The 12,687-nt window shown below is 31.4% G+C and overlaps 1 protein-coding gene across 3 annotated transcripts; it reads right to left on the bottom strand.

The window, feature by feature from the left end:
• Nucleotides 1-5,097: 5,097 nt before the first annotated feature.
• LOC142621114 (uncharacterized) lies at nucleotides 5,098-11,439 on the bottom strand. Of its 3 annotated transcripts, XR_012841704.1 has the most exons (12): nucleotides 11,144-11,418; nucleotides 10,773-10,992; nucleotides 10,086-10,168; nucleotides 9,588-9,688; nucleotides 7,815-7,910; nucleotides 7,548-7,601; nucleotides 7,205-7,353; nucleotides 6,827-6,944; nucleotides 6,526-6,613; nucleotides 5,546-5,773; nucleotides 5,386-5,430; nucleotides 5,308-5,351 (listed from the first exon to the last, which is right to left on the bottom strand). XR_012841704.1 is itself a non-coding variant. In XM_075794425.1 (11 exons), exons 1-10 carry the CDS (start codon nucleotides 11,277-11,279, stop codon nucleotides 5,562-5,564), a joined length of 1,257 nt encoding a protein of 418 aa, XP_075650540.1. In that variant the 5' UTR covers nucleotides 11,280-11,439; the 3' UTR covers nucleotides 5,098-5,430; nucleotides 5,546-5,561. The 3 variants fall into 3 exon arrangements, 2 of the variants coding, with proteins under 2 accessions (XP_075650540.1, XP_075650541.1); XM_075794425.1 differs by having other exon boundaries at nucleotides 5,098-5,430; nucleotides 11,144-11,439; XM_075794426.1 differs by having other exon boundaries at nucleotides 5,308-5,430; nucleotides 5,546-5,764.
• Nucleotides 11,440-12,687: the final 1,248 nt, after the last annotated feature.

Genomic DNA, 12,687 nt, shown 5'->3' with positions numbered 1-12,687 from the left:
TTTTTCATATTATAAATGTACCCAAATCCGACAACACAACATGATGATGTTGTGTAGTGTAAGAACCAAATTGGATCATTTTACTTTTTTTGAAGGATTTGAATGCTGCTTTTGCAACTCTAAAAAGACAAATTAGAAAAATGGATAAATTTTAAGTACGAAATGTGATTTTGGCCGTAGATTTTAACAACTTTGCTCTAATGAGTAACGTGCTTCTTATAAGTCATATATTCATTAGATATAAATCAAGAAATAGATATTGTGGTTTTTTATTGAATTAATTCTGTTTTCATTTTCTTATATTTAGATTTGAAATAAAACATTTGTTCCATCTATTTTATTCTACAAAAATACTTGATTTTTATGAATAAGTATTTAACAAAATTGAATATAACACATTAACACCATGGGTGAGTTGAGTTATCCAATGGCATAGTCACTTTTTTTCTTCTTTGGTAATATGGTCATCAAGATACATATGGCCGAGTTTGACTATTCTATTAAAAGTTTATAATTGATAAATCAAAAAAAAAGAAAAAGATTAAGGCTTAGTTGTTATTGTTGGTATAATCACTCCTGCATGCTTTGGTTGAGATCTACATCTTGGATCATACTCTTGAATAGTCACTATGTCAGGCTATAATCTTTTGTTGTTGGGATAAGATCCCCTTCCATTGAATCCACCCATTCTTATTTATTTGTCAACTTATCATTTTCTTTATATAATAATAATAATAATAATAATAATAATAATAATAATAATAACAATAATATAAGGAAAAATAAAATAAAAAAGTTTGGTTCAAAACATATTTAAAAGTATCTTACTCCAATCAACTATGTGACAATTGAATAAACCATTTATGTGTACTTTTAGGTATATAACTTTTTAAATGAGTCATGTGATTTGTTTAAATAATATACCTGGATAGCTTTATAATTTACTACATAATAAGTTTTAAAAAATAGCTTCTAATAACATGTTGGAGCCAAACTCTGTCCTATTATATGAATACTAGCCTCATCATACACGCTTTCTGCGTGGGATGATGTTTTTATTTATTTTTATTTTTTTTGTAAACGAGATTAGGAATCAAGGAAATCAAAAAAAAAAAAAAAAATTGGAACATGGTCTTGAGGGAAATAATAAAGTGGACTGAGACGTTTTTTATTTTTATTTTTGAATAAGTTTGTTTTGAAGACATGGATTAGTAAGAAAATGTTCTATTAAATGTAGGGTCTAGGAGTATTTTTGAACCATATAAAAATCCAGTCCAAAGAGAGGAATCCTCTTACGCTCTGTTTGTTTCGCTGGAAAACCTTCTATAAAGATAGTTTTTCACATTTTCTAGTATTTGATAGTATAAAAAAAATTGGTCAACGGAAAACTATTTTTAGTCAATAGAAAACTCTTATAAAAATAAAACTTATTTTCTATAGGTTTTTTTCTAAAAAAAATTGGAAAACAATCTCTCTCTTACACAGTGCATAACTCCTATAAATATTATCTTCTTTTGACCTGGGAAAAAATATTTTCTTTCACTCATTCAGCCTTTCTCACAATAAACTCTCTCACTTCTCCTCCCTATGTTTTTTCTCTCTTCTCACACTCTCACTATCACCCTCTCTGGCCTTTTCTCTTCCCACAGATTTCTCTATCTATCTGCCTCTCTTCTCTTTTTTATCCCTATTTCTTCTCCCCTCTATAACACTATTCTTTAACAAAGTTTTTTTTTTTTTCTCCTCACAGATTGGCCAATGGTTCTATAACAATTTTTGGTATTTTTACTAAACTATTTGTACTAGATTAGTTTGCTAGTAAAACTATTTAAAATGGAATTTAAGGTTATAATGATTATTTTGAATTATGAAAAGTATGGTTTATATATATATATATATATATATATATATATATATTGGATGTTATTGTTCATATACAATAGCAAAATGAGTATTTGAGATCATGAAAATTGGATAGTTAATTTTGATTGTATCCGTTGTCAAAATTTTAGTTTGAAAATCAAATTCATGCTTGGTTTTTTTTATTTATTATTTATTTATATTGATTACATTAGGTGGCTTTACACAATACACACATTATACATGCTTTAAATTATACAAGAAATGTTATAAAAACTGTAGATACCAAATACCAGAAAACATTCTCAAGCCCATTTTCAAAGTTATTACCAAACACCAAAAAATGAGATGGTTTTCTAAAAAATGCTCTTTGAAAAATGAATAATTTTTCAGAAAATATTAATACCGAAACAAACAGAGCTTATAGATAGTAAGGATGGATATGTCATGCATATATTCGATTCCGTGCCATGCCAATGATGCAATACCGAGGCCAAAATGACAAAAAACCACTCAAATGGTCCTAATTTTTTAAGATATTAAAAATTTAAAAGTGAAAAGAGGTTATAATTTATAATTAAGATTCTATTTTTTATATTTAATTAACAATATACATATTACATGATATACATCATTTCATTAAATTTTAAATTACATCATATTAAATTTATTTAAATTTAAATCTTAAAAATGAATACATTTAAAATGAAATGAAATAAGAAAAAACAAGTTGCTAATTCAGAGAAGAAGAAAAAAACAGACAGGTTGCATGTTTTTGTTGCATTATCCATTTATCCTATCAATGAGCATATTGGTATATTCGAGCGGGATTCTTAGGATAACACGTAACTGATAGGATCGTACATGATTATATAGTAATCTAGTATAACTATAACCATGCATTCTTAATTTCAGCTTATTGGTTTTTAATCTACTCCTCTTTTATTGCTTTGGATATGCATGGTATATTATTCAGCACAACCTAAAGATTCTCTCTCTCTCTCAAAACTTCTTATCTTTCCTTGTTTGTTTCATTATTATTTACCAACTTCTCTCTCAATCAAACAACACTGAAAAACATCAGACTCAGAGGATGTTCATCTCTCAGAAAGAAGTGACGGGCACGTTCTCTTTCTCTCTCTCTCTCTCTCTCTCTAAGTTTTTTTTTTTTTTTTTTTTGGCTGTGAGAATTCAAATGCTACCTTAATATTGTTGCTGACAAACTGTTTTCTTTGAAACCAAACATTGGATTATAATAACATATTGTTTGTTTTAGGCTAGTATTTATATATAGTATATTGAATGTTTGTTTTAGTCCACCATATATAACATGGAGGACATTAATATTGGATCGCCTGAATCAAACAATAGTGGTTCGTTCAATCATCTCTCCTTCTTCTATGTATATGATTTGATTGTGTTTTTTTTAGCTAGCTCGCCTAATAAAATCACTTGTCTTTAAATAAAAGTTTTGGATTCAAATCATACTCATACTAAAAAATTCGATTATTATCTTGACCTGAGGATGTAGAACAATAATAATGAAATGAAACGAATGCCATGATGAATTTTAACATGATCTATCTATTTATATAAAATTATGTTATTCCAGCTTGTCTTATAAAAATTTGTGGTTTCTTCTGCTATATTATATGTTTAAGTTGTAATAAGTAATAACAACTTTTGAATCTTATATTTAGTCATAGTTGGTTGCATTGTAACTGGGAAAACCAGTTCATTACAGCAGTGCTCTTTAAACATGGCCTTTTTGCAACATGGATGCATCACTTTCCATTGTTTGGAAAAATTGAGGTGGCCGAACTATAGTTTTGAAACTAATAATAAGCTTGTGTTCGATGGATTAATTAAAATTTATATAAAAATTTAATTTTTTACTGGTATAATTGAAATCATTTTAACAATTAGTTAGATACTACTTGTAATTTAAATATAATTTTATGTAAAATAAATTAATTATTTTAATAATTAATGGATCATGTGACTAAAATACATAATTTTACGATGTGTAATTCATGTTGATAGTCACTTAGCACAAACATATTACCTAAGATGAAACTCTTTTATATTAAAACACAAAATTTTTACAAATGATCAACATAATTAAAATAAAAAAATAATTTTATTATAAATTTTTTGAAACTTTGTGTTATAAAATTTTAGTTGGAGTAGCACTTTATATTTCTTGAAATTTTTAGATAATAAAGTTTTACCTAGAGTAAATTATTTTAACAATTAATAAACAGCTTGTTATTTTGGTAATAGAATTTTGTTTAAAATAAATTATCTTTATATGATTAATAAGCCACATAACGCCGATTAAATTTAAAAAAAAAAAAAAAACTCATAACAAAAACCCATTACAAGAGATGTAACACATATTTTGAAACTATTGGTGCAATTATCTCAGTACTTGTGAAACCCTTTTGGTGTAACACATGTTTTGATCTCGGTGTATGGAACATCTCAATGATATTCAATGGGAGAAAGCTCCAGGTTTGTTCAGATATAAGTCTCTTAGTTCTATGGAAATCAAATACATGAAAATCATTGCACTTACAATTTTAACTTTGACATGGAATTTGCCAACACTAAAATGATCATTTGTGTAGTTTCTAGTATACTTCTAACTTTATTATTATTATGAGATAACTTTTGCTTCTTTCATTCTTTGGAAGTTCCAGCTCTTGAATTTTGAACTTTTATTTTTTATTTTTTTATGGGTAAGCTATTGTTATACATGCATCTGATAGGTCATAAATCAATATCACATTCCATAATACTCCAGAGAAAGTTGGTGATCTAGACTTTTTCACCAAGTTTTTTAATTTTTATAGGAAGCTTATAATCTTTGGGGTCAAATCCCAAAATATTATTAAATTTTGATTAGAAGATCTTTCTTTTTATGTTTGGGTTCCATCTAGTACAACCCCTGCTGGGCACTTTAGAGCTGTTGAAATTTCATTATTTTCTGTGACAAGTGACAGCGGCATTTCAATATGTAGGTTAGGTACATGTTGATTTCAAAGTTCCAACATGACTATTATTTAATTCCCTTTTCCCACGTTTATCGAATTATAAAAATAAAAAATGTTCCAGCAACCTTGTAAAGCTTTCTTTGTAATTAACTTATAGTTGCACCTATGCCTTTGAGATTCCAAAACCATGATTATTCTGTATCTCAAGAGTCAAGAAGCAGAGGGGTTTTTAAACAAAGGAGTCAAGAAGCCTTTTCTTTCTTCTTATAAATTGCCACTCAAAAGGGGATTTGTTACATCATCTTTTGCAAGTATAAAAAATTAAACATGAACCAATAGCAAGGGGAGAGGTATCCGCCTAAATATTGGCTGTCCCAATCTCCCACATTTTTTGCCTCCAATCGCTTTGAAAATCTGAATGGCCGAATTGTCAGCCTCTCATCTTTTGTTAAAAAAATCGTTTTATGAATCCTGTGTATTCAGTATTCATCACTTTTTATGAATCCTGTGTATTCAGTATTCATCACTTGTTATGGTATATGAGGTAATGGAAGGGTGACATATCAATAAGCCCCTGCAAAAAGGAAAAGAAATGTTTAGCTTCTCTTATTTATGCTCTTAATCAAGAAAAGTGAGAATGACAAAAAAATAAAAATAAAAGAAGAAGAAATCTTGGAGTGGAGGATTACCAGTAAAAACATGGGTTCATTGACTATCATCTAATGCAAGGGAAGGTCCAACTTTAACAGGTTTTAAACTTTTTAGAACCCTTCGTCCATACTCAAATGCCAAAACAATGAGACCAAAAAGGTATAACAGGAAAATATTCAGTCTTGATAGAACGTAAAGCATGATAGAGATATTGCTTCCTCCCTCTGTGTTTATTCTGATTAATGTCACCCTTGGCCCTATCCACCCTGCAGGGAAAAAAAAAAGCAACACGTATCAACACATGATTTCAAAATAGAATGTAGAATTTTATACTGCATATGTGATTTGGTTATTGTTAGTTTGTTACTTATGATTTAAGTAACAGCAGAGTTTTCGTTAGTAGTTAGATTCATCAAAAGTTGTTCAACTAGTCTATGGAGGTTAATTTTATGAGATACAACAACAAAAAGTCTCATTTTATGAACATGTTACTTATTAATAGCCCAACATTCAATATCATAAAACATAGCTCATCTTAGTTCAACTTGGTTACACCCTGAAGCTATGATGGATAAGCTCTTATTATGGTATACTCCAAGCAATAACCCTGGTTAGCAGTTGAGCTAGTTTTATCACAGCATACTGAAATCTAGAATTATAGTTATAGTTAAGAAATTCCGGTGCAGTGAATTTCCTAACATTAGGTTATATTTCCAGATCACTTTATCCACAATATTGATATGCAATGGCTGTAGGGCTAAAACTAGAATGTACTTCTAACTTTCTAAGTGCTATAAGGAATTATTGGGCACTCCTACAGCACTATACTTCCTATTTACATGCATATCTTTCCTACTCCTATCTGTGAACTCACATGCAATGCCCTATTTTATGTAAGTAGGGATTGTGGTGCTCTGATAGTATTGGATAATGACTCCTGAGCTACAGCTAAAGGTCATTATGTCAATCCAATCAAAGGAAGAAAGAGAGGCTTTTGTCTTCAATGTGGAATACTTACCAGGCTTTTTCTTTGGCAAATTAGTCCATTCATTAGGATTGATACTCACTTCTGATGCCTTGATTAATTCAAGAATTGCTTGATTGACCTGAAATTTAAGGGAAAAGAAAAGTTTTTAGGTTCTGTTCTCCTTGTAAACTATGGTCCAATCAAGTCACGGTCATAGATTTCAAGAAGGACTAATTATTATTGTTATTATTAAGCACCGATTATTTAAATCCTTTTGTCTTAGATTTTCACCATTCCATAATTCAATGAGCTGCTTTATTGTAATCAAATAAATTATAGATGAAAAATATACCTCTTCGGTCCTCTCATGGCTCACTAGATGACCTCCATGAAGTTCTATCATTCTAGCAACAGGATGCAGCTTCTCTGCAAGTCTCCTTGCATAATATATTTGAGCAATGATATCATGCCTACACATTCACAAACAAAGTCTTGAGTGGAAATCCTGAATCAATGAAATTAAATGGTAAAATGTTCTAAAATTTATCCTTTCTGAAGCTTTAAAAATTGAGTTTGCAAGATATGCTTTTTACTCATTGTACAAAAGAATATTATATTGATACATATCACAGAACATAACAACTATGCTCAAGTGCAATGAGAAATAGAGTTGAGAAAATATTTTGTGACCAAGCACTGTTTAATTAATACAGAAAATATGCCTGCACACCTGCCATGAATGACTGAAACAAGAAATCCAGCTGAACGGATCGATTCAATTTCTGTTCGTGTCATTTTATGGGTCCAGCAAGCATTAAGTTGACCCTCAAAACCATAGTTAGACTGCATTCCAGTTGCTGATATACCTTTTACATATTCCTGCAGCACACAGGTTTTAGGTCTTGTTAGGGACATCTTAATGTAAAGTCTATGAACAATTAATTGAGAATGATTTTCCGTTAATAGAAAATCCAATTCTATGTCTCAATACTTCTAGGTGATGTTTTCAAAAAATTACAACAGATAGTTAAAGGAATGGAATTGAGAAGTGATAAGCTTTTAAAATTTATTACTTGATATAAGATTTCTCTTCTTGTGTTGGGTCCAATACATTCTTCAAGATATTCCTGCAGATGGTAGATAAAAGCGTTAACCACAAAAAGAATGGAAGTGTATTTCTAGTTTAGAATAAGTGAAAATAAACCAGTGCAAAAAAAATTGTAAAACGAATACCAAGATTATCTTCCACTAAATGTTCAAATAAAACAGTTTTCTTCACCAGTTGAACATCCAAATACATAAATAGCAAAACTCTGGACAGAACTGAGAGCATCTTTTACCTCTGAGTAGTGGGTGTCCAAGTCAACAGCTGCCCGTTGCTCAGGAGATTTGGCCCGTAAGAAACGGATTGCAACGGATAAAGTTCTTAGATCAAGCTGCAAGAAACAAAATAATTTGAGAATCTTTTTGTAGAATAAGTTACTTGCAAAATTAAGTTACCCAACCCAATAAATTTATATCAGGTGAGAATTTTACAATAATTTATCACTACAAAGTAGCTTTTGATACAGGATATTCAGAAGATCCCCATAAGTAGAACATAGCATGGGCCCATGTTGGGCAATGGACATCTTATGTTTGCAATAGACACCAACACAACTCACATCTGTAAAGCAAACTTATCGGTGATTGCACTTCCTTTTTTTGTTAAATATGCAGAATTACAAGCACATGCTTATAATTTTTGAAACCACATGAAATTCATCTGTAATTGATGACTTAGATTCAAGATGGCTAGTGTGGAAGCCCAACACTAAGAATGTGGGTCTTGTGCCATTCACGAAGCCCATGACAAGAAATTCTTTTGATTTGCAGTCAACTGTCCATGATAGTCTTTTGGCCCTAAAAAAAGCTAATTTTAATCCTTAATTAAACTAAGGATTAATTATTAGGGTTTTCTGATTTATAAAGGCTAGTAACTCTTTGTTATTGTGATTTGCAAATGAGATTTAACAACTTATGGTTTTGTTTAATCTTGTGTAGTTTTTTCTCTTCTTCTCCTCTTCTTTATCTTGTAATCTCTGCAATCTTCTCTGATTCCTTATTCTTATTCTTGGCCTCAACTTTCAAAACTACTTTGTTCTCCAGTAGTATCACCAACAGAACTGGTTTTATTATTTTCTGACCAAAAATCTTATTTTCATATCCCTAACCTTTCTACACTAAGCCATCTTCATAACACTCCACAAAATTTCATTGTGCACAATTGCCAAAAGAGGAAAAAAAAAATCACTTTGTAAGTTGCACATGATTGATCTCTGCTCCCTCATCCGGACACTAAATATTATATACTGAAAAGGAGCATCTGTTAAGCTTTGCAAAATCAACATTCCTCACTTCTGCTCCTCTCAGTTCATAATCATCTCCTCCAAATGACAAGTGGTGGTATATCTGGTTGATTCAGTAATGAAATAATACTCACATTTTCCTCCATTTAGTTTTGTATGAAGCTAAAGAAGTTTTGGTGTGGATGGTTAAACATATCTTTTGTGTTATGAGTCAAATTATGACAGCAATGCAACAGATCTCAACTGTGTGCATTCATACTTGATCACAAATCATGATCTTGCAGTTCTTCCAGAAATTACACCCTGAAAGACTCATCTAGTCCAATATAATGTATACAAGCTGCTGTATAGTTAACAAGATTTAGTTTCAACTGATAACCAGTACCAATGGCAATAGTATGGATTGTGGACAACGTGGTAACCTCACATTAGGATACAAGACAGTCTGCAATAATTTGGTTTGGCAATATGGATCTTTTTATATAATGCAAACCTTTTTTAAACAAAAATTAAAACTACAAGGTTTAATAGTTATGCCTCCCCAACTATAATCATTTAAAAGCAGTCTTCTAAGATGTTTGAACTTTGAAACCAATATGGGTTCCACTATATTAAAAAAAATGAGGAGAGCTACCACATTTGTTAAACATGATCGAAAAGAAACAATGAGGTTGTACTCATATGATAGACGTAACATCAATATTCCACAGTTCAAAAAGGAAATAAAGATAGTCAAGATGAGTGGTGCTGAAAGATATAAAATACCTTTGGAAAACATTCGAAACCTCCACCTGTCACGTTAAGTAAAGCCAAAGACAGAATTCTTTCAGGCACCATTGCTGCCAACTTGCAAGCTATCATAGCTCCTGTTTTGATAGTAAAAGGAAAGAAACTTAAAATGGATTTGATTCAATATCAATCAAAGAAAATAGTTTTCCTGCAATGTGAATCTAGATCATGGTACCAAGGCATTATGAAAATCTACCATTTCTGGGTTCTTTATAGAATCCTCTTTGATAAGTAATAAACAACCATTTAGAGAATCTTAAAGTTGAATTTCAGTATTTCAACCAAGTGATTACTGAAACTTCATCAAAATTGAACATTTTCTCTTAAACATTACATCTAAAACACCACCAATAGTTCCTTGATTTTCTTGTCCTAGTAATGCAACATTCCAATTTAAGGGGAACTTTGTAACTTGCCTGATTATAAACCTAGTTGAACAAAGTCTAAACATAAAATTCAGGGTCATAGACTTACCCATGGAATGTCCAAAAACATGAGCTTTTTTCCAGCCCAAATGATCCATCAGTGCAATTGCATCATTTGCCATAATCTTTGTTCTGCACCCCAACAATCAGAGCCCATTAATTAGAAATTCAATTCATATTTAAAAAAAAAAAAAAAAAAAAAAAAAAAAACTAACCTCCTAGTAAAAGAGCCATTTGATTACTCAAACTTAAGTAAAATAAAATTGAAAAAAAAAAAATTCAACTTTGTTTTTGACTTTGACTTGTACGAGATCAAAAGTTCACTCCAACTAATAGTTTCTAGAAAGTCTCATCTAGGAGAAAGCTGTCATTTCTTCCAACTCTGGTTTTAAGTCACATAATCATTCAATAAAATGGGGTAAGGAAGAAAGAAAATTAAAATCCAAGCAAATGTGAAACATAACAAACCCTATGAACTAAAAATTTAGCAGAAAATTCACATGGACACAAGCACACACGCGCGTCCACATGCACGCGCCTCAAAATGCAAATGTGGATTCAGAAAAAGAATGAAAAAGACATTATATCCTCATCTCTCTATGTTATACTATGTGAATTGTTACCTTAAAAAACCAAACAAAAATCTAGGAAAAACTGAAAAATTGAACGACTTTATTAATTAACTATCCTCTTCTATGTTATATCAAAGATTTAAGAACACGCTCGATGGACATACGTGTAATGAGATTTTCTGGTGGGTACGGAGCTCTGACCCATTCCACGATTATCAAAGGCACAGACCTCGATGCCACCGCCACTCTCATTGTCATCGGGAACTCGATTCCAATCACAGACACCGCCACCGCCACCGCTCCTCGTTTCATCTTCATTGGGCAAATCGGTCCCCACCATACCTTTGATCTGTGGGCCCCATGACTCGTGGGTCCCAGCTAATCCTGACCATCCAAATTCATCATCAACAACAACCAAAAAAAACCATCAAAATTCAATCACAACCCATTTCAAAACATACAGATTCTGAATTGAATTGATCACCAAAAATTCCAAATACCCAGAAATGAAAAATGAAAAACAAAGAAGTGGCACCTATGATGAGGAGGACCTTGGTGGGTCCATGACCATAGGTTCTGTAAAAGATATTGGTCCCATTGTTGTTGTTGTTGTTGTTGTTGTTGTTGTTTTGGTCGTGATTGAGCTCTGTGTCTATGGTGCAAAATGGCATGGTTGATTTTTTAATAGACACAGAGCTGAGAGGGAGAAAACAAAGAAAAATGAAAAACAAAGAAAATGTTGGGTTTTTTTATTAAGGTTTAGATGTCTTGTCCTGAATTGGAGCAGAGAGAAAGACAGAGAGCGAGAGCGAGAGAGAGAGAGAGAGAGAGGAGGTTCGGTCTGAAAGTCATATGGTTTTTAAAGAGGTTGGTGCCGCACACGTGGCTAATGCTTATCCCTCGCATTGGACCACGTAGGACTGTCGGCTCGTTCCTTTCTTTCTAGAATGTAAACCAAACTCGCTAAATCGGGAAGTTACTGTTATAAATTATGTTGCACTTGCACTATTTGCATATACAGACCCAAATACAGAAAATAGAGAAAGCTTGCTTTTTAAAATTTTTTTAATAGTAGTAGTTGAATAATTAATTCTTTTTTTTTTTTTTTGGTTAGAGAGGGTTTTAACTTATAAAATCTGCCAGTAAATATCTGGTGTGCAACGATCTAAGGGAAAGCGCGAATCACATCTGTGCTATACTTCAAAAAGACTAGTCACAATTGAGGCTTTGTAGTTGTTAATAAAGCCCAAATCAATTCAGTAAATACCCAATGTGAAACTCATCACGCATCCATATACATCACACAATCAATCAAATTGGGGTATTACAAAGATACTATTTAATTTTTGGTATAGGTGAAGATTAAACCATTAATCTCTTATTTTATCGTAAAAAATTTTAGGACTTAATTTAGGTCTAGTGCATCTATTGCACTGGACCCAGTTAGATAGTGACACATATCTAAAAGTGAACCCATGTCATTATTTCAACGAGTCCAATACTACTAGATACTGAACCTAAGCCTGACCCAAAATTTTACTAATTTAGCTAATTGAAACTCACGAATAATTAATTCTAATAATAGTGATAATTAGGTGAGAAAGTAATGATGTTTAACGGCCCGTTTATAGTAAAACTCTCATTTTAATTATATTTATAATAATTAATAAAATGATGATTAGTTGATGATATTTGACTTTTTAGAAATTGTAAAGTTTCAACTTTCAACGTAGTTTCCAACTAATCTGGTGAATTATGGTTACATTCTTGTCCAATGGCAAGTAAGTTGGGATCTTTTTGTGGGAGGAAAAGGTCATATATGGTGGGGGCAAATTGCCAAAGAGTAGTAAAATGGCCAGTGGGAACAATGTCAAAAGTTGAGTCAGAGCCGCATACTTTGAATATTTCTTTCCATCTTTCGGTGTCAACAACATTTTTAAATGAAAGTTTTGACTTCTTTTTGTGTGCCACTTCTTGTGGTCTCCATAAGACAGCAGAGTTCTATTCGCTCTTCTAGTATGCTGATGCGGTATATTTCTTTTTTTCATCTCATATGTGGAAGAATGGAATAAAATGTCT

This window comes from Castanea sativa, chromosome 12, assembly GCF_040712315.1.
Source record: "Castanea sativa cultivar Marrone di Chiusa Pesio chromosome 12, ASM4071231v1".
NCBI classification, from domain to species: domain Eukaryota; kingdom Viridiplantae; phylum Streptophyta; class Magnoliopsida; order Fagales; family Fagaceae; genus Castanea; species Castanea sativa.
Note: the sequence above shows the minus strand (reverse complement) of the source record. Positions and strands in the feature narration are given on the sequence as shown.